We start from the raw sequence: 21,760 nt of genomic DNA, 5'->3' as shown, positions 1-21,760 counted from the left end.
GGAATTGTAATTCCAATGGCAATCCAGTTTAGATGCCCTGCGGTGATCTTAGAAAATGCCAGTTCATTTGAGCACTAGCCGTCGCTGAAGTCCTTCCCTGTAGTTTTGTATTTAATGTGGCATACTGTGGTCTTATAGTCAGTTGTTGATCACAAGCCATTGCTATGGTGAGGATAGCGTTCTGATACATGGGATTTGTTTGGGCTGTGTGGGAATGAGGATTCTAGCCTGTGGTATTATAACCAGTGCCCATTGTGTTGGTGATTCTCCAGATGTGGCCTTAGTGATGTGTTAGTTGTTAATCTACTGCATTCCTTAGTGCACATTCATGCTTGTTAATGGTAATTCAAATAAACCCATTATGCACGGGTTAATTACGGTTTCTCATACTTATTTTATAATTAATTCTACTTGGGCAGTGATTATTAGTATAAGCATAATACATATTCAATGTTGTGATTGTGGTTTGGGACACATACATTTGTTTTTCATTGATTGATAGCGTTCAATTTGTTTGTTACAGTGGGTATTGAACCTATGGTCAGAATATCCCTGAGCTGGTAGGCATATTTCTTTACCTTGGTGAGCATGCTGGCTCCGCACATTGAGGAGATTTGGACCAGGAATGAGTATTGGTTTTAGAGAAACACTTAATATTCAGTGTCTGTGTTTAAACCCAGAATTGTGCTTCTCAGTTTACATGTGGGTCATGCCTCTTTTCTTCTGAGACTTTTTTCTCGGTTTCCTCCTCTGATGGAAGCTTGGATATGGTCCACTGCAAGAAATGTCACGTCTTTCTTGTTTGATTCTTGGTGGTGTGTGGTCCAGTGTTGGGACAGAAGCCATTTTGTGTCCTTTTTGGTCAGGGAGCACCATTGCTCTCTAATCCTTATCCTGGGTTCTCCAATGGTACTTCCAACATGATTATTTTCACATACACAAATGATGATGTATATTAAAAATGTGCTTCGCCTATTAAGGAATTAGCTGACATACATTTCAGATACATTGGGCCTCATTACACGGACGGCGGTAAGGGTTAACGGTCACCGTTAATGGCAACGGTGACCGTTAACCCTTACCGCCGTACTACGAGGTCCCTTAGCGGGTTGGTGCTCTAACGCCTGCTTTTTGCAGGCGTTAAAAACCAACCCGCTAAGGGACCTCGGAGCTAATTACGGCACCGCAATTTTGCGGTGCCGTAATTAGCGCCTTCCCCATTCCCATAGAGCCCTATGGGGCAGAAATGGGAATGGGGAAGGGCAATGGCGGAAGGGGGATTTACCGCCCCACCGACCTTGGAATGGGGCGGTAAATCCCCTTACCGCCAAGGCGGTGCCGGTAATTTACCGGCATGGTCCAGGGTGCTAATAGCACCCTGGATCACCGCCTTCCGTGTAATGAGGCCCATTGTCAAATTGTTGTTTGTTGCTGTTATCAAGAGCGCATGGGCACATTGAGCAGCTGCCACATTTGTGAAAACCTGTAAATGGTCTCGCCCGTGTCAGCCAGTTTCATACTGGTTTGGTGCCTGCCATAAAGCGTGGACATAGTTTGTTGCGCACATTGCAGGCCTTTTTGAAAACTATTGTTGAACTGTTTTAGACAGTTGTCTGTTAGTAGTATGTGCCCGTGTTTATTGAGTATTTTGCAGATTTGCGAGCTGTTGCTGCTGTATTGTGTCATGAATCTGATTGTGTCCTGCTTTTGTTTGATGCTTGCTTGTTTTGTGAGTATCTGTTCTCTCGGTTTTGTGTTAGCTTTTCTGATGGCTTCCTTGAGGTCCATATCAGTGTAACCGTGTTGTTTGAAGCTAGCCTCAATTGTATTCGTTTCACTACAGTTATGTCTGGCTCTTATTATTTCACCAATAGGGATATTTTTTATCACCTGTTATTTATGACAGCTGGCTCCTAGTAGCGTTAAGTTTACCTCTGCTGGTTTACTGTAGGTGCGGGCATGTATCGCTTTATCCTTTTATACAGAGTAACAGATCCAAGAAAGCAATTTCTGTATTGCTTATGCGTCCCTTTAGTTCCAACCCAAAAGTATTTGTACTAAGATATTCACTATATTGGAAAAATTCTTCTTCTGCGCCATCCCATATTAGGAAAATATCATCAATGTACCGATGCCAATACAATGCATGTTTGGATAGTGTGACATGTTGTGCAGCGTGTATCTGCTCATATTGTGCCATGAAAAGGTTAGCTAGCGATGGAGCATAAGAAGCTCCCATCACTACACCTTTCGTCTGTTGATAGTATTCCCTGTCAAAGACAAATCCGTTGTTCCTCATCGAGAACAAAACAAGTTCTTTGATTGCTGTCAGTTGCAGATAGTAGGTGGCAGACAGTTCAGCAAAGTGATAGTCCAGCGATTTCATTAACAGGTCATGGTCTATGGATGTGTATTGCGCTTCAGCGTCGAATACAGCCAAATAAAAGTTGTCTTGACATATTATTGGTTTGAGTAGCTCTATGAAATGTGTGGAGTCACAGGTATAGGATTCTATTTAGAGCACCATTGGTTGGTGATATTACTCTATATATTTTGCAGCGCCGTCCGTGATCCAACCTATTCCACTCAATATTAGTCTTACTTCTGGTAGCTGGTCAAATGTCTTGTCAATCTTTGATAGGAAGGTAGAGTGGATGTTTCTTGATGCAAGAAGGCCCTGTCCTCCTCATATAATAGAATGCCTTTGCTGTGCCATGTGAATGCTGTCTGGTTATATTCTTTAGAATGTTATTCATGGGGTTCTGTTTGATTTTGATGTAGCATACTGGTGTATCCAGGTGTTTGTGTCCCAAAATAATGTAATCTTGTCTGTCAAGAATGACAATGTTTCCTCCCTTGTCTGCATCTTTGATGATAATAGAGTCATCCGTTGCTAAATTATCAAGGGCTCTACATTCCTTATGACTGAGATTGGGATACATCAATGAGTTTCCTTTGGTGGTCATTCTATATGTGTATTTGTGGAGGTCCAATAATATGGACAGATTTTAATAGAATTCTATGTGTGCCTGTGAGTAGAGATTTAATAGGACCCAGTGATCCAAGTGAGAGAATTAGGTTTCCTTTTGTGTTAGTTTGTTTTGGTACACAAAAAGGAGTGTAGTTCCCAAGGACTTGGGTGGGTTATGCTTCTGTGATGATGCTGAAAACTTTCCATGTAATAACTGCATATTAACAGTACCCTTACCATGATGCTGACACCAATTGGAAAAACAAAAAGAAACAGGCAAGGCAGTGCTGCAGATGTTAGGGGTGCGTGGAAAATAGACACTAAGGGCCTTATTACATGTTGTGCGGTAAAAACCGCAAATTAGCGGAATGGCGCTATTAACGTGTCCGCCCTCGCAAGAGGGCGCTAATAGCGCACGATCACGAGTACGCGGACACGAGCATAGCGCCATGCCGTTAATGACCCTACCGCCATGCCGGTAAAGTCCCCTAAAAGTCCCTTACCGGCTTCCACGATAGTGCAGATAGCACCTTCGCCCTCGCGCTACATGCAAATAGCGGTCACCGCTATTAGCGGTGACCGTCAAATTGCAGAACCGGAAATAGCGTCATCGCACAGGAACGAGAAAGAGCACGGCGGCCATCTTTAAAAACACAATCCATTGCCATCCTCTGCCCCCAGGACCTGTTTCGAGTTGTGAGCAGTGCAAAATCATCTGGGACACCTGCATCATGGCCAAGGCACTAAAAAAAACCTCTGACAGGCAGCGCAAAGAGAAATATACGCCAGAGGAACTGAACATGCTAACACAGACCCTGGCTGAGAATGCTGAGGTAGTGTTTGCTAATGACATGCACAGGCCAACCTTATTGAAAAAAAAGCCATCTGGGAGGAGGTAGCTGTCAATGTCAGTGCTGTGGGCACCAGCACGCGCACTGTGCGCGAATGCAGGAAGAGGTGGGACGACCTCAGACTGCGGGTGAGGGGCATCTTGGCTGAAAACCATCGCATTGCCAGTGCCGGTGGAGATGGTTCACCTATCCGAATGAAGGAATGGGAGGAGACATGTTCCAACCTGATTGCCGTCGAATCCATTGAAGGAGTGGGCAGCATGGAGTTCGGCGTGGGTACCACTTCAGATGGAGGTGAGTGTACACATGACAGGATGCGTGTGAATGTACTGTCCCCCCCATATGTGAGCACAGACTCCTCTCATGCATGGACACACATCCACACATGCATCCATCCCTCACCAAGTCAGTGTCAGACCCAAACATGCACACATCACCAGAGACAAGTTCCAAACACAACCATGCATGGATGAGGCACTGAACTGGCACATCACCTGCATCCACAACTACTAAGTCCCAATGGCCAAAACTGCATCATTTACGTAATCTGCATTAAGTATATTGAAACGCAACCAATGCCATCCCCCTTCTCGTCCCTGACAGGCTCACATACAGATGGTGAGGATGCCACTGATGCATCCCAGGCACCAGCTACGTGCAAGAGACCAAGGGCACAGGAGCCGGAGGACACCCCAACAACATCCAGGGGCAATGGTGGAAGGCCACACCTGACGAGCAGAAAACATCGCCACAGTGCCACTGCCAGGGCAGTAGTAGCTGCACCAGAAACTGCAGCCCCACCACCGGTGGAGAACCCACTTGCACCAATGCCTGCCACCGAGGGCCCACCATCAGCTGCGGCTAGCTCCGCTGGTGAGGCAGCCGCCACTGGCCCCCTATCCGATCCGGATGACACCCTAGTGGAGCCTATGGTGATGCACACCCCAAGCCCCCCTAGAACCCCAGAGCCAGCCCCAACTCAGACCCCTGGGTCTGATGTGACTGTTGAGGACAACTACCCAGCAATTATGTCCCCCATGTTACCTTCACCTGCTGCAGTGGGTGCATCAGAGGGCACAGCATCCACTGCACGGTCACCCAGCACTGCCCCACAACTGACCACCATCCTGGAGCGACAACATGAGCCGACTGTGCTGGTTGGCCAGCATGTCGAGGAGGCTGCCCGACTCAGGGAGAACATTGTGGAGGCGGTGAGGCACTCCACTGAGAGAATGGATGCTAACACCGACAGGCTATGCAACGAGATAGCGATGCTCACGGAGGTCCTTGTTCGCATGGCCGACACCATGGACCGCCACTTTTCACAGCCAGCCCAGTCTGCCACATCATCATCTTCGGGGTCGAGACAGACAAGACCCTTCCGGCGTTCTACACGCACTACCAGGTTCACTACTGACCGTCCCCAAGATGCTGCCAAAGACAATGGCAAATAGGGTGCCAATGGAGATTCATCTGTGTGCATTGGCCAGGGCAAACATGCCAGACACATGAGGGACTGTTGGTGGGGGGTGGGGGGTAGGGTGTTATGGGTCTGTTGTGGGGGTAGGGTGTTATGGGTCTGTTGTGGGGGGTGGGGGGTAGGGTGGTGGGATGTTTTGTTACTTCCACCTCTACACCTTTCTGTTTCTCAATACACTGGTTTATGATCAAAACACAGGCTTGGACATCTTCATTGTGTATGTGTACTTTATTGGCGACAGGGTCCATTGCGTGCTCCCAAACATACACCAGTGCATTGATACCCATATCCATGTGACAGTACGTAAACATGTTCCTCAGAATATTTGGTTGATCAGATGCTGTCTCACAGCACGTCCCTCCTGCCCATCCGCTCTTGGAAGACCTGCATCCCCTTCACCTCCGTCCGCATCCCCATCATCATCCCCATCAGGTGCTTCCATTTCAACCTCAGGGGGCAGTGCACATTCCGTCTGATACACATATTGTACAGGATGACACATACTGTGGTGATCTTGCCCACCTTCTCATGTCCATACAGGAGAGCACCGCCAGACCTGCTAATGCACCTAAACCGTGACTTCAAAAGGCCAAAAGTCTGCTCGATCACGATGCGGGTACGGGTATGTGCACGATTGTATTCCTCCTCGTGCCTGTTCTGTGGGTTCCGTACAGGTGTGAGGAGCCAGGTCTTCAGGGGATAGCCCGCATCATCTGTGTGGGGGAAGGAATGGGGTCCTGTTACTGTTCACCTCAAGTGCGGCCTGTTCATATCACACAAATTGATAACGCATTGTGATTCAAGCACACAAATGACAGCATACATGCAGATGGTCTGGGTGACAGCAACGTGCAAGGGGGAGGTTGACCCTGCAAGTAGACATGCCACATTGATGCCCCAAACAGTAATTGACATGTCCTGGGTGATGCGAGGTCTTCGGTGTCCCTGGGCCCAGGCAGATATGTTTCCACACTGCTGGTTTACTGCCATTCCAACATTGATGTTGCCATGCAGAGAGGCATCTCTTCAGTGGTGGAATAGGTGCGTGGGGAAATGCTATGGCTAGTGGTGATCCCTTTGCATGTATTATAGGGCACATTGCATTATTGATGTTGTGCTGGACTAATTCATGGTGCAATCTTGATGGCATGTGTGGAATTTTTGTATTTTGTGGCGTGGAATGTTGTGCAATATGTATGTGGATGGATGTTTAATGTTACTAGACCTGGAATGCCATCTGTGTTGTGTAGCCTATACTTGCATGTCGGTTCATCTCAAGTACGTTGCCGCCTTCCCAGATGGACATTTCCGTACATCTGTATGTGCATTTTGCCCACATACGACAGGCTACACCCAGTTGGAGTACGTATCTCTCCCCCCCCCTTCACACCCAGTTGGAGTACGTATCTCTCCCCCCCTTCACACCCAGTTGGAGTACGTATCTCCCCCCCCTTCACACCCTGTTGGAGTTTGTATCTCCCCCCCTTCACACCCAGTTGGAGTACATATCTCTCCCCCCCCCAGTCACATTGCCATGTACTTGCCCTGCTACTCACCAAGTAGCCACGAACGTTGTCCGGTGTGTTGCTCCATGTAGCGTGGGATAGTTGAGTTCCGCAGGACCCTGGAATCATGGGTTGATCTGGGAAATCGTGCACAGCAATGTGTGATTATCTTGTTGGCGTCACATACCATTTGGACATTGATAGAGTGGAATTGCTTCCTGTTTCGGTAGACTACTTCATTGTGATGTGGGACCACCAATTCCACATGGGTACAGTCGATGGCCCTGATGCAACTTGGGATGCCTGCCAGTGAACAGAAGCCACCTTTTGTGTTTGCAATCTCCTGGGCAGTCCGTGGCATGGATATGTGTTCAGGTGCATGCTTCAGGAGGGCATTGAGTACCTGGTTCAGGGTGCGGGAGAATACTGGTTGTGAGATGCCATGCATCTGTCCCACTGTATGCTGGTAGGTGCCTGTGGCCAGGAAGTGCAGCACACTCACCACCTTCATTAGCGGGGGGATGGCAGTTCTGATGTCTATGAGGCTCACAATGTCGTCGTGGATCATGTCCACGATGCTGGTGATGGTAGCCCTGTCCAGACGGTACAGGGTGTGTATCTGCTCAGGGGTTAGGTTAAAAGGACTGGCTCTGATCCTGGGGATTGGTGGGTGCCTTTGTGGTATGATTGGGTGCTGTGGTGGTGCTTGCTGTGCCTGTCTTGCCCTCCTCCTCGTCCTCCTCCTGCGTCTCCTTTGTGCTGCCTGTTGTTGTTGCAGCTGCACTGCAATGAGATCCTCCAGGCCATGTAATACTGGCAATATTGAAACCATCTTGGTGTGGGAAGGGGTGTGGGAAGGGGTGTGGTGTGCTCCTTTTGAGCTGCCACAGTCTCCATTGCCTCCACCTTTGCTGATTTTCTCCACCTGTGGCAGGTGGGAACACTGCTCAGTTCTCTTAACGGGTGGTTCGCGATGGCGGTATTAGCGCCATGGCGGTAAGGGGTTTTAGGTGCTTTACCATGCCGCTATTAGCATGGTCGCTTGACAGCGTGCTATTGGCGGCATGGCGCTATTTACGGGATGGTGGGTCGCACGCACGCGGACTGCCCGCTATTAGTGGCAGCCTACTTAGCGGTGCCGCTAATAGCGGTGAGCCAGGTCGTGATCCGCATGGGGATTTAACGTTACCGGTATACCATTACCGGTAACGTTAAATCCTACCGCCTACCGTGTAATGAGGCCCTAAGTGACAGGAGCAAAAAAAGTGCAAAGTCCCATGTTTAAGGAGCCAAATAAGTGCTCTGCAAAGCGAAGAAAACTCAAAGCCCAAATACTCATGTATGCGAAAATGGTTATTGATTTTTGGATTGTATCGGAGAGAGTGCACTTTTGTAGCACTGGATGTCACTAAACGTTGCCATGAATAAGGGGTTTAACAAAGGAAAAAGGGTATTAATAGAAACGCATTGGGAGAACACCATGAAACCCTACTGAAACTAGTATGTATTAACTCGTGCAGAAATTCTACCCAACCAAAAGTATAATTTAAGGGTTCAGAAGTAAGGCTCGGACAAAATGGTTGCATATTTTTGGGTGCAGACTTTTATTAATCAAGAAAGGGTTGGAAAAAGGCCTCTCTATCCCTAAAGCTAAGAGGAGGATCCCTACCTCAAAATAACTAGTGAAATTGTCAGGATGTGCAAAGCCAAAATGTCTGTCACTGTCGTGTCTCGAAAGCCTGCTTCTTACTTTTATCCCTAACACTAACAACCAAAACCAACTGTGTTAGGATGAATTTCTTCACATGATAAAGTTTTCCTGGTAGTTCCAATGAACAGAAAAGTTCCCAGTCTCTCGGGCAATCAAATGAGATGAAATAAACAATGTTAAAAATATAGGTTTCCAAGAATAGAGTTGTGCTCCTTTCCCTTAGACTTCTTCTCCTATCATTCCTTTTGGGCCTTTCAGCCCCGTATCGTTTTAGGTAAAATATCATTAGATAATTCACAAGGTTATACTTCTTTCTCACTCTTCTTTTATCCTACCAGTTTGGCAGACTTCCTTACCAAACATAGGATTATGTCCGTTTTACTTCCAGGGTCCTTGTCCCCCTTATTCTCTACTTCTTGTATGGGTGCGGGTTTCAGACTCGCAAGGATCTGAACGGCTTTGTTTATTCTCCTACCAAGCTGTTGTACTCTCATGTAGTGTCTCTCTTTCTCTTAACGTATTCCAGACCCTCTTGTTCCTTGTTACTTCAGGCATCTGCCTTTCACATGGATGTGGGTCACAGACTCACAATATAGATTTGTCTCTGCTTTGTTTACTCTCCTGCAAACCGTACAACTTTGCCTTGTTTTCTCTTTTTTCACTCAGGTTCCCCGACCCGCCTATTTTTGGTTTCTCATATGGGTACGGGCAGTGCTTTAAGTTAGCCAGGGCCAGGCCCCGGCAGTCTCCAAAAAGTGGGGCTGAGCCGGGGGCCTGCTGGGGCCCCCAGTCCCACCACAATTTTGGTGGGGCGCATTATCCCGCTGCAGCCGCGACGGGTGATGCGTCCACCATTAAGTGAGGCGAGCTGACTGAAGTGACAGCCAGCCACAGCGTATCTGTAGCTGGCTGGCACTTCAGTCACTGTAACTTCCTCTGGTGACTCCTTGTGCGAGGGGGTCACCAGAGAAAGTTACTGTCCCTTTGTTCCCTGAGGCCTGGTCGCTGAGGCGTCTTTAACCTCGGTGAACCTAAGGATTCCATTAAATATTTTGAGGTTTATAAAAGATGACTTGAAAAGTACTTAATTCAAGCCATCTTTTATAAAGCTTTGCCGACGGACAAAGACGCCTCAGGCTTTGTCCATCGTCAAAGCTTTATAAACAATGGCTTGAGTTGAGTACTTTTCAAGTCATCTTGTATAAACCAGTGACTGGCTCAGATCTCAACACACTGCACAACTGAGACTGCAGCCTGACATTCAGTCCATGTCAGACACGGAACACATCAATCATCTGGAGAATAGGCTTCAAATCACAGTAGAGCTAGAGTTTTCCATTGCGCACAGAAGGGGCTCTGGACTCGTGGACCGACTCATGGAGTGTTGATAACGTTTTGTGAAGCATGCCAAACTGTAACAAACTTTGTATGAATCATTCAGAGCTCCCCAACTCTAATCAGAGACTATTTAGATTGGAAACTTGCATAAGGGTCCTTACTTGAACCTGTGCTTGAATATCCCTCTCGTTAAATTGTGTTTTTCTTGAATCTCTGCCCGTTATATTGATATGTATCCATTTATTAAGAGAGTTTCCCTATTAGACTTTACTACAACCTGTGTCACTGACCACAAGGGTGAGGAGATGCTAGAGTGAAGACATGCCTTGTAGAGCTTTGCGAGTGGAAAATCCAGGAAGACAGAGAAGAGCTAGAGCACCAGGGACCTGAAGATCAAGGAGTAGGAGGGCGGAGAAAGGAAGACCTGTGAGAGATAAGTTGGTGATAGAAAAGATATTTCCTGTTTCTGAGTTCGATACTGCAGAATTCTGCATGAGCCTTGAAGAAAGGTCAACGAGTGCTCTTGAATCATGCTCCCACAGTGACCGCAGTGGAACGCGCGATTGAATGAAGTATTGTTGAAAGACCTACTGCAGTGTGAAAATATTGAAAAGGCAATTGACCCGTAATTTAGGTAGAGTATATCTGAAGATCTTTCTTGGGATACTTGCAGAGTGGTGATTAGGGTGTGATCACTAGCCCTTGGAATCAGTGCTACATAGACCAGAAGAAACAGGAGGATTTTAAAATGGATTTTGAGGCTTTTTGTAAATGGACTGGCTCCCAGGGTACAATTCATCAATCCCTGTCAAGGAGAGGGGTGCTAAAAGTGTTGCTTGCTGATAAGATAAATAGTTTATGCTCCGGTTTAAACAGTTCTACTGTGATAAAGCAATAAAACAGGTAGGCTCTTAGCTATAAAATTAAAAGCTGTGAACAATAGGAACACTATAGCTATGCCAAAGCACCAAGCTGGGAAACTCCACCATGCTGAAATAACCAAACAAAAATTAATGAAAGACTTTTGCATGGCACTTTATAGTGCTGAGGACCTAGATTGCCTAAAACCGACAATATAATCCGATAATCCTATTGGGCCTAGATTATGACACTGTGGAGAGCTTGGATGCCATGATTACAGTGGAAGATGTGTTACAGGCAGTTATGTGCTACCCATCATGTAAGGCTCCCCGCCCAGATAGATTCATCTCTGTTCCAATAAAAAATATAAAAAGCTGTTGGTCAACTATCGTCCACTCAGTTTAATAATTGTTCATGCCAAAAAAGGGTTTGTGAAAATAAGTTTTCGAAAGTCTTGTTGAACCATGATGCTAAGATTATCACAACAATCTTGCAAAGATGACTGTGGTGTGCACTTCTGTGGTCTATTAACTCTGAATAGGAAGTGACTAGGAAGTTTTTATAAAGATTAGACAGGCATTTGATAATATTAAAAAGAGCCTGGACATGACCGACATGGCCAATAAATGATCTGTTGGCGTTGGATTTAGCAAATCATTTGATCAAGTGAATAGGTGTCACACTGGAACAGTTTTGAAAAGAAATACTTGCCAGCATCCCAGCTTAAGGGAATTATGAATTGCCCGCCAAGCATAGCAACCAAGGTATGGGCGTTAATAGAGCATAAGGGCGCATAAGAGAATCTCCAAAGGTTTTCCTGGATAAGAAGCAGGCGACCCAATGACTTTGCGAAGTTGTGGTTTTTGACATCCCATCTAGATTTATGGCCTCTGAAATTCACCAGACCCTGGACAGAGATCACATCCAAGAAACGTTGTGGCAAAATCAGTATGACCAGCACTTTATGAAGGCGCACTATGTCACCAGTGATATAAGTTACATAATGTTCAAACCCTACATAGGCTACCGGCTGCATAAGGGATGACAGGCCATTGGTCCCAGCCTGTCTGTGCAACTTCTTTCACGTGGGCTCCTCCTTGCGTGTCATCAGGCATAAAGCTGTCGCTTATTGTCAATTATATGGAAAAAAATTATTGGCTCTATTTCTAACGTGATGTGCTCCTGGTACTGCAGACATGGGCTGAGAGGACATTTCGAGGCCATCGCTTCTAACAAACTACAGCTCGATTCCAGACACGTTGGAACCTAACCACAGTTCCCCTCCATCCTCTTAACTATGTTGTTTTATCCCTCCCAGCACCTTGCAGCACCTTATGCGACCTATGGTGAAGGCAACTGATCCCTGTTTTCAGATATTTTCTGATCGATTGAGTTTTATGATTGTGGTCTGGGACTGGCTGGTATCTTGGAATGCTGGGAGTCTTGGGACTGGGGCTTTCATGTGCTATTACTTAGAGCTGGGACAGGAAAGGTCAGAGGCTCTAGCCCTCCTTCACGTGGGATGACTTTTTACAGTGAGCTCTCAACCCCCTCGTGGCCTTGCAGAGCGCATTCCTTCTGGGATATGAAATGTTGGCAATATGAGACAATAAAAGGTCTATGAATCTCTGCAGTTCTGGCCTTTCTCACCGGTGCCCAAGCTACAACCTATTCCTGCCTGCATACACTTTAGTTCTATGTGTGTCAATTGGGCCTGCGGCCCTGACTTCAGAACACTAGGCATCTATTCCAATATGGATGCTACTATCCAAAATGTCGTCTGATTCCCCAAGTATACTAGGGCAAAAACATGCACCACCATTTCCCCACTATGGCCTCTAGCGTCACTCCCCTTCATTCTGTCCTCCCCTAGTCCCGCAATTTGAAGGTTTCACCCTTATCTAGCAATACAATCGTGATATTTAGCACACCCACACTTGTAAATGTTGTGCACGCCACTGTTGCATATTGAACCGGCCAGCCGCCGCCGCCAGAATACGAGCACCCATTTGGCCACATTGGCTCGATATGTATGCTGTGCAATCCATTGTTGTGAAAAATATTTGACCACTACATTAATCCTGAATGTACTTACCTTGCCACTTTCTCACATCTATATGGCTGTACCGTAACGATCCACCCTGCATGTCATTGCTTTAGAATATGCTGAGCGCTATTTGTGATTCCTTAACATGCCTAGTATTTGCATCTAGATGCTTTATACTATTGTGCCAAGAATAGTCTGCATAGTTTTTAATCCAGCCAACGCTTATTACCCGCACTGTACCAACAGTCATACTGCTCCCACTACAAAGACTGTGTTTTGCCTGGAAAACGTACCACTAAGTGTATTTTGCCAATGTGCACTGTCCATTACTATCAATACTGTAACTCATTTAGTGCCGGACTCAACTAGCTCTGCCTCTTGTCAATATGAGCCCCTTCCGATTTATAGACAACGCCATACCCTGCTCACAAGGCGCATTCCTCCCAGTGGTTAATGGCCTCGCCAGATTGGGATGTCACTGTCGCCATCCTGTCCCCTGCACCAGTCTACTGCCCAAAACCTCTCCATTTCAAGTCACTTTGGCCCAGCGGAGCACTCAGGGCGCCAACAGTAGCAACAAGTCTGTGATGACTACAGACGCCACAAGTAAGACCTTGCCAACCTCTGACTGCTACACCACCCTCAGCAGCTTCGGTGAGCTTTACATAACACCCAGATCCACACTTTCGCTAGCCTCCCCCATTACTATGTGCCCCATTCGGGGAACCGCTAGGTTAAATAGATTACGAGCGTGCACCTCCCACCACGACCCTGCTAGTCCTACCTCAAAGGCCTCCTGTCACACACAAACGCAAAAACCTTGCACACTGAGTCCCTCCAAAATAAAAATAATCCCCACACCCCAATCTAACAAATTAATAGTGCAATACAATACTGTACCTGAACAAAGCAGCCTGGCCATGACCCTACAGTCTCAGTCCTCATAGCTTCAAAGGTGCACTTTTAAATGTACGCTCACTATGAGCTCATGCCATTGAGACCCATGACCTTATCCTAGACCAACAATTTGGATCTACTATTTGTAACTGAAACCTGGCTACACCAAGCTTCAGGCCCCCTACTAGTGCTGGCAATCCCAACAGGATTCAAGATTACAAGGACAGATGGACTTAATGCACAGGGAGGTGGAGTGGCCATAATGACCAAATCCAAACTGCAACTTAGATCTTGCCCACTGAACTTAATAGAAGGATACGAGTTACTTCTTGTTAAACTCACAATTAACCCGAAAACTACCTTCAACGTTGGTTATCTACAGAGCACCCAATAATAACACCCACCATGAATCGGACATCCCACCCCTCATTACTCCCCACCTCAAACCCAACACCAAGTTCATAATCCATGGCGATATTAATTTAGGATTCAACGACAAACAAGACCACAAAGCTAATGCCCTCCACGCCTCGGTCACACATATGAACTTCTCCCAGTTAGTCAATGCCCCCACTCATAATAAGGGCAGAGTACTAGACTGGATACTCACACTAAATACTCCTATCTCGATAGATTCCATTGTACCAGTAGATTGGACAGACCACCATCTTATTAGTTTCACTTTCCTGCAATGAGAAACTCCTGACAAACTATGTGCCACACTAGCTAAGGATTTTCAGTTCTCTCAAGAAGCCACCTCCTGGGGCAAATCCTTCCTTGCTGATCGAACATCCGGCGTCTCCATCGGCAAGGATGCCACAGACCCCATCCAAGTTCCACTAGGAGTACCCCCAAGGATCCTGTCAGTCGCCTACGTTATACAATGCGCATACTAAGCTATTATTTGCTGACCTGGATGCCATGGGTGTCATTTTTACGAATTTTGCTGACGACACACAGATCCTCATCCCTATCACTGGTAACTATGACCAGGATACAACTATGATCAATAAAATGTATGCAATAATTCAAAGCCGAATGGCGATCAACAGTCTCTGCCTCAATGATGAGAAAACAGAGATACTCATCATAGGTTACCCAGCCAAAACCAATGCCCTCCACTCTGACTACTCAACAATCAATATTGATGGAACCCCAATTCCAGTCCTAAAGCAGGTTAAAACACTAGGGGCCTCATTAGGAGGCTTGCGCTGACGGAATGAAGAGGGCCGGTATGGGACAGGCCCCCTTCATTCTGTCAGGGCTGATTACAAGCTTCCCATCGCGGGACCCAGATCAACGCCTGGTAAAACCAGGCGTCCTTTCCGGGTCCCGCGAGGGGACGAGGGAGGTAACAACGGGACACTTATAATGTGCCTGTTGTTACCTCCGTCCCCATTCCCTTTCCCATTGAGCCCTATGGGGGCTCAAATGGGAATGGGGAATGATTCCTGCATGGAGGAATTACCGGGTCCTCCTACGTCGGAATGATCCGGTAAGTCCCCATTGCAGGAACCCGGAAAAGGAGCCCGGTTTGGAGGCAGCCATGGAGCTAGTAGCTCCATGGCTGCCTCCAAACGCGTAATAAGCGCCTAGGCGTTTACTTAGATGCAAATTTAACAATGTCCAAACACGTTAATGCACTATCATCGGCCACCTCCTACACATGCAAACTGATTGCTTTAAGTCGTCATTTCCTCACACCAGAGGACTGCACCTAGCCCGGGCTCTCATCATATCGAAGTTAGACTACTGCAATGTTCTACTGCTAGGTACCTCGAACACCAACTTGGCCAAATTGCAATTGCTGCAAAATAAAGCTCTACGAGCAGCCCTTGGACTAAAAAAACAGTCCAAATCTCCACTACCAAGAGGGAAGACAACTCCCATAAAAGCCAGAATCATATTCAAATCACTCTGTGTCACCCATAAATGTCTCGGCAAGAAGGCACCTACATATCTCAACAACACTGTCTCTTTGAACAAGACATCAAGAGTACTTACATCACACAAACATGCACATCTCTCTGCCCCACACTATAAATGTCCCAGAGCTGGGGGAAGCAACTTTCCAGTAATGGCTCCAAAAATATGGAACACACTCTCATTACACACTAGAAAGGAGCCCTGTCGCCATTGTTTCAAGAAGTCCTTAAAAACGTGACTTTTCAACAAATTCTAGGCTGCTGCACCTGTCACTTTAGCAGACTGGTTATGCACCTTTAACCCTATGTGGCCATTGTAAAAAGTATTGATTCTAACTGTATCCACTGCATCCATTTTGTAAAAGTATCGATTTTAACTGTATCCATTTGTGCAAAGTTGTCTGTAACTACGCCGTGACACATTCGGGTTTGGGCGTATAATGAATAAAATAAATACTGCACATTCACATGCTTCTGTTTCATCCGAAAGTGCTGGACGCCCTGGGACGATTGTTTCTCCTTCCTAACAGCTGTCAAGGTGTCTGCTTGGCCTCTTGATTACGAATGCTGAAGATGGTCCATGTTTGGTGGTGCATTAATGAAGCTGTGTTTTCTTCTATAGGTATTGGGCTTCACTGCGAAATCTGGTGGTGTCTCTTTTGAGTTCCATGAAATCCATCATCAGCTTGCTGTTTCTACTATTTCTCTTCATTGTCGTCTTTGCCCTCCTGGGAATGCAGCTTTTTGGGGGACAGTGAGTAGAGTCTCTTTGTCAGTGGCCTTATTTCAAACAGTTTTATTGTCCTAAACCAATATCAAAATCAGTATGGAATTTAAACAAAATACCCTCTCCCATTAAATATGTTCGAGGCTGGAGTCTTCCTTTAACCAACCTTGAATCGGTTACTGACCTTCGGTAAAGACGGTGACGGAGGTCTGCATTTTGCCTTTACCAGAAATATCGAGTGCATGGAGATTTCTGGCCCCTTGGAGTGCAATGCATCTTGTTCGTCGTTCTGAAATTTCCAACCACTCAGTTGTTTCTGTCATGTATAGTTGTCACGTTTTGCATTTGCAGGCATGGATTCCTTGACACTTTCTGGTCCTGCCTCAGTGCAGGTTTCTATAGTATTCCTCGCACCATTTGATTAAAGAAGTCCTTGGTGACATTATCTCTCACAGGGTCTGCTCTGAGTTGTGACACAAATAGCGCCTTGCCACTGCTTTTTCTCACATTTGCTGACTACTTGAAAAGCCTCCATCCTCCGAGAGATGGATTCTTCCTTCTTGCCATTTCAGCTGTTGAGAAAAAGACATCTTTTCTGAGCTGCCTGCCTGTCACATTTCTTGTATGCTGGTGGCACGATAACCACTGTTGGGCTAACTTATTCCATGATGAGCTGTGCTAGTCACAACCTGACCTCTTTTACACTGGCCTGCTGCACCCACATGCACTGCAATAAAGAGAACTAGGATTGGCCCTAGCATAATTATAGCCTGCTTTTTAAATGTACAAAACATGCCCCAAAGGGGAAATCTGCAGAAATGCTGATTTTCTGTGTTGGGATCTTTAACATGGACTCACGGGCAGTTTGACCAGTCTCTGTCAAATGTCATTTGTTAGAAATTAAGAAAACGGTTTCAGTCATTTGCAAGATGAAAACATATGACAGTAACATTTAAGTTATGATATTATTATGTACTGTCATGTTGATCTGTCGCCACAGTGGTCGCTGCGCATAACATCAGAACAACATATCCACACACCCGTACTGCTGCCATGCTAAACAGTGCAGATGAAGCAATGATTTTAAACTAACCATGGTAGGCCAAATAACATTCTGTTGGTGGGATTTCTAGTGTCAGTGTGTTTCAGAGGACAGATCCAACACCAATAGGGTTCTACCTTCTGGGCACCACCAACAATAGCAGCTCTGCGCTTCTAATCTTGGAACCTCTAAGTGTGGAATGAAGGTCCAGTTTGATGAAAGCACCTGCAGGTTATATAAGGTGTTCTAATTGGGATTTGTTTTAAAATCCACACTGAAGTAGGGTCATAATTGGACACATTCTTTGAGGAGTGTTTAGAGACTAGGGGCCTCATTACGACAAGTCGGCTATTAGCACCATGGTCCATGCCGGTGTCCACCAGGGCGGAATGGAGAATTACCACCCCATTCCGAGGTTGGTGGGGCGGTAATTCCCCATGCCGCCATGGCCCTTCCCCATTCCCATTTTTGCCCCATAGGGCTCAATGGGAATGGGGAAGGCGCTAATAACGGTACCGCAAATTGTGGTACCGTTATTAGCACCAAAGTCCCTTTGCGGGTCCCTACTTTAAAGGCTGGAAAAACCAGCCGTTAAGGTCGGGTCCCGCAAAGGGACCTCATAATCAGGCGTTAAGGGTTTAACGGCGCCAACACCTTTTACGGCACCGTTAAACCCTTAACGCCAGGGTCGTAATGAGGCCCCTAGTATTCAGTCACCTTTTGTGTATGCTTGGTGCAGCTGCTAACATTTAGGCACTCCCTAGGTGTACCTATGCACCACAAGTAACTGGACGGTCCATAGCAATTCTATGCCCATGCTTTCTGTAGTGCAGGTTCTCCCAGTTGTATGTGATTCTCTTTATGTGCACATATTCGAAACAGGTGCCACTAGGGGTTGTATACTCTTCCGCAGGTACATGCTCCAGATACATGCTCCTCAGCTGCAGAATGAATGCCCACCAGTATTCTGGAACCTTTACCATTACTTTCTGAATGGCATATCAATGGTGCTGCACTTTATTTTCTCCCTTCACTTTTTTTTTTTACTTTAACTAAGGACCTGTGCTGCTGTTACCCTGATCTTTAGCCACCAGCCAGTCCACTGCGAAATTCAAATAGTAACTGTCTCAGCAGTGTTGGAGGTGTGCATGCAACTGGGTGCAGCTAGAGAATTCAATTTATGGTGCATTTCTAGCTTTCTCCAACAAAAATCGGAGTGATGTCTCGGTTTCTCCATCAAGAGATCTTCATTGATGTTCATAAACACTGAATATTTCTGCCCTGTGGCGAGACCTCAGTACACATTTTTAATACAGAGAGAATACTATCTTTGTAATAATAAAATGAAATCAGTTCATAACCATTTAATCATTATGAAATAAATGAAGCCTATCTAGTCATCTGTGACTTCTAGTACTCATACGTCCTGTCCCCTTTCCTACATCCTTGTGGGGCGTACCCCAACATTGGGACGGTTCCGGAACCTTTGGCACAAAAAATGTGAGCTTCCCCTTTAAATTTAGTATAGCACGCAGGGGTGCAGCCTCTGGCATGGGAACGCCCTGCCGAGGCTCCACCATCCGGTGCCTCACCGAATTCCCTTTTTCTGCATGGATGGTGTCGGACCTGGCATCCAGTGCAGAGACTTTTTTAGCTTTTCGCTTGCTCCCCGTTTTTAAATTCTTATTTCACTTCCCTTCGGTGCCTCGCCGCTCCCGGGTCATGTTGATCGCAGGAGGATTCACAATATGTGCCTCATGCGACCGCTCGTTCCCTGCCTCAGACACCCATGCACTCTGTCTTGAGTGTTTGGGGCCCGACTACTGCTGGGACTCATGTTCGGCCTGCATCGCTCTTGGTCACAGGGCATTGAAGAATCGTTTGTCGCTGTGGAGGGAGATCTTCAACACTTACCCTCCGTCCCACCTTAAGGACTTTGTCTCCAGGGTCTCACGTCAAAACAAGGTAGGCCCTCTGTTCAGCACGGCTCCACAATTTAGTGACTCCTTCCCTGGGGTTTCCACGGACCCGGGTTCCTCGGATTCAGGTTCTGGCAGGCCCGAGGCCTCTAAGGCTACCAGCTCTATTACAGAGGGGCCCGGGGGCTCTACTGGGCGGTCCAGGGACAGGCCTGAGGCCTTCCAGACTACTGGCTTGTGAGTTGAGGGGCACAGGGGCCTTCCAGGCTGTACTCGGAAGGACGATCCGGCTTGTCCTCGTCTTCTGTCCAAGGGGTAAGGTATCGTCAAGTGCAACCTCCAATAGTCTGTCCTCGGCTACATCCAGCATGGCTACGGGCACAGGTGCCGAGGGCTTCCAGCCTACTGGAGCTTGCTCCGAGTGTGTGAATCAGGGCGTTCTGACTACCGGTCGTCCGACCGAGGGCTCAGCGCCACCTAGAGGGCTCTCAGAGGTCAACACCTCTGCTTCGGGTGCAAGACATAAGTTGTATCCTCTCATGTCTGAGGCCACTCTCGGCTCAGGTCCTTCGTGTCCTCCCACCCAAGGCATTGGACAAAGCTTTAAAATGAAACAGCGGCACATGGCCGAGCCTGCCAGGCAGGCGACCATCTTGGATCCGGCTCAGGGCCCGCCAGTGCTTTCGCCCATCAAGTGGGCTTTGCAGGATGATTTCAGCCTCCTTCCCTCTGGGCTCCATCTCAGGCTGTGTCTACAGCAAGCCAACGTGGATAACCAGAAGTTGAGGCGGAGCTCAGGGAATTTATGCCCAACCTCCCTTCAGACAAGCAAGCCTCCTTCAAGGCCAATCTGGCAGGTGCCCGGGTTATTGCGCAGGACCTCATGGAGTATTCGATCTGTTACATCGACACAGCCAGCAGAGGGCTGTGCCTTGAGGTCAAGATGAGAATAATGGCGTGGATGCATGCCACTAAGTTCTCATCTGACATACAGAAACGGATTCTGGCGGGCTTGGACCTTTTTCATTCGTCGCCTGATGATGAGTTGACAAAGAAGAAAACCTCCACTCAAACTGCCAAGTCCTTGGCCACCCTGACAAAATCGGGTCAGAAATCCTTCCCTCAGTCCCAGGGCAGGACTGAGTTCAAATTCTGCACCTTCTCCTGATTCAAGCAGTTCCAGGACCACGGTACACATAGGCTTGACAGGTCGCCCAGTGACATTAGGAGGAAGCAGCATAGGAAGTTGCGCAGGTTTTTCTGCTCCCCCTCCTCTGCCCCCGCCTCTGACACCAAGAAGCAGCGACATCAAGGTCAGGGAACACAGCTCGTCTGTGGGGGGCTGTTTGGCTCTGTTCCAGGACACCAGGAACCGTCTTTGCATCAACTCGTGGATCCTGTCTGTGGTCTCCTTAGGCTTCGATCTTCCTCTTCCTTTGCTTCTATCTTCCTCTCCTCCTCGTCAAATTGGGTCCCCTGCTCTTTTACCGGCAGTCGTTTCCCTCTTGGAGATGCAGGCGATAGAACCGTTTCCTCTTGTAGACAGGGGTTCCGGTTACTATTGCAGGGGTTTTGAGTTACCCATGAACAACCAGGCTAGCCTGAGGGTAATCCTGGACCTGTCATTCTAAATCTGTCTTTACAGCTGGAACGCTTCAAGATGATTATGTCCGCGCACGTTGTTAGGGAGAATTCTCATTTTATGGCTAATTTCCCTTACATATAGAGTCCCCCAGCAGCTTTGCTGGATTTGAAGGGTTTGTTTTATTCTCCTGCTAAGAGTGAGACTCTTTTTCCCACTCTTAGGCATTTTTGCTATGTGTATTCTAGGCTAGTTTTGTGTTGAATGCCTATAGAGTTTCTGTCCCCTCCATAGAAACCATCTTTATGCACATGTGTTACACAGCACCTTCCGTGCAGTGACACAAGGATGTCGTAGCGACCCCCAAACATAGACTCTATACCCTGGGACTGACTACTGTCTCCCAGGGCATGTAAAGTCCCCATTGACTTTACTAGTCAATCTCTGTGAACAAAACCAGTACAACCCATCTTACTATGGAGGTACAGGAAAGGGTTAATAGGTTTTCCCTTATGTTCATTTTTGAGAGGGTACCGTACAGTCCCTCTCTCAAAAGTTTCTGGCTGGTGGCAGTGGTTACTACCAAAAATATTCAACCGCAAATATTTTCCTATGGGATTTTCCCATTGTTCGAGGCTACCACTTTTTCTGACAGCCTCTAACATACTGCTGGTGTATTTTAATATTAACTTTACTCTGGTAGGTTTTATTTGCTAAAACGTTAATATAACTTATTTCTCGTGTCTTTCTCTAAACTCCTAACCCAGGTCGGGGATCATTTGTTCGTCCGTTTGGCGGGCTTCTGCCGAGAAGCCCTCCATTCGGCGCCACTGAGTCTGGAGTGGGTCCATTGTGTGGGAGGGGGAGTAGGACCCCTGGACAGGGTAGCCTCAGCAACCCATGT

The 21,760-nt window shown here is 47.0% G+C and overlaps 1 protein-coding gene across 18 annotated transcripts in view; it reads left to right on the top strand.

Moving 5' to 3' along the window:
• CACNA1A (calcium voltage-gated channel subunit alpha1 A) overlaps nucleotides 1-21,760 on the top strand; it is a 2,932,691-nt gene that overhangs the window by 1,390,454 nt on the left and 1,520,477 nt on the right. For all 18 annotated transcript variants that reach the window (XM_069604327.1, XM_069604317.1, XM_069604315.1 and 15 more), the window contains one exon: nucleotides 16,209-16,340. In XM_069604327.1, the coding sequence (XP_069460428.1) occupies nucleotides 16,209-16,340 (132 nt within the window). The remainder of the gene's footprint in view (nucleotides 1-16,208; nucleotides 16,341-21,760) is intronic.

This window comes from Ambystoma mexicanum, chromosome 3q, assembly GCF_040938575.1.
Source record: "Ambystoma mexicanum isolate Mex_15411 chromosome 3q, UKY_AmexF1_1, whole genome shotgun sequence".
NCBI lineage: Eukaryota > Metazoa > Chordata > Amphibia > Caudata > Ambystomatidae > Ambystoma > Ambystoma mexicanum.
The sequence above is the reverse complement of the archived record's forward strand: the minus strand, read 5'-3'. Positions and strand labels throughout refer to the sequence as shown.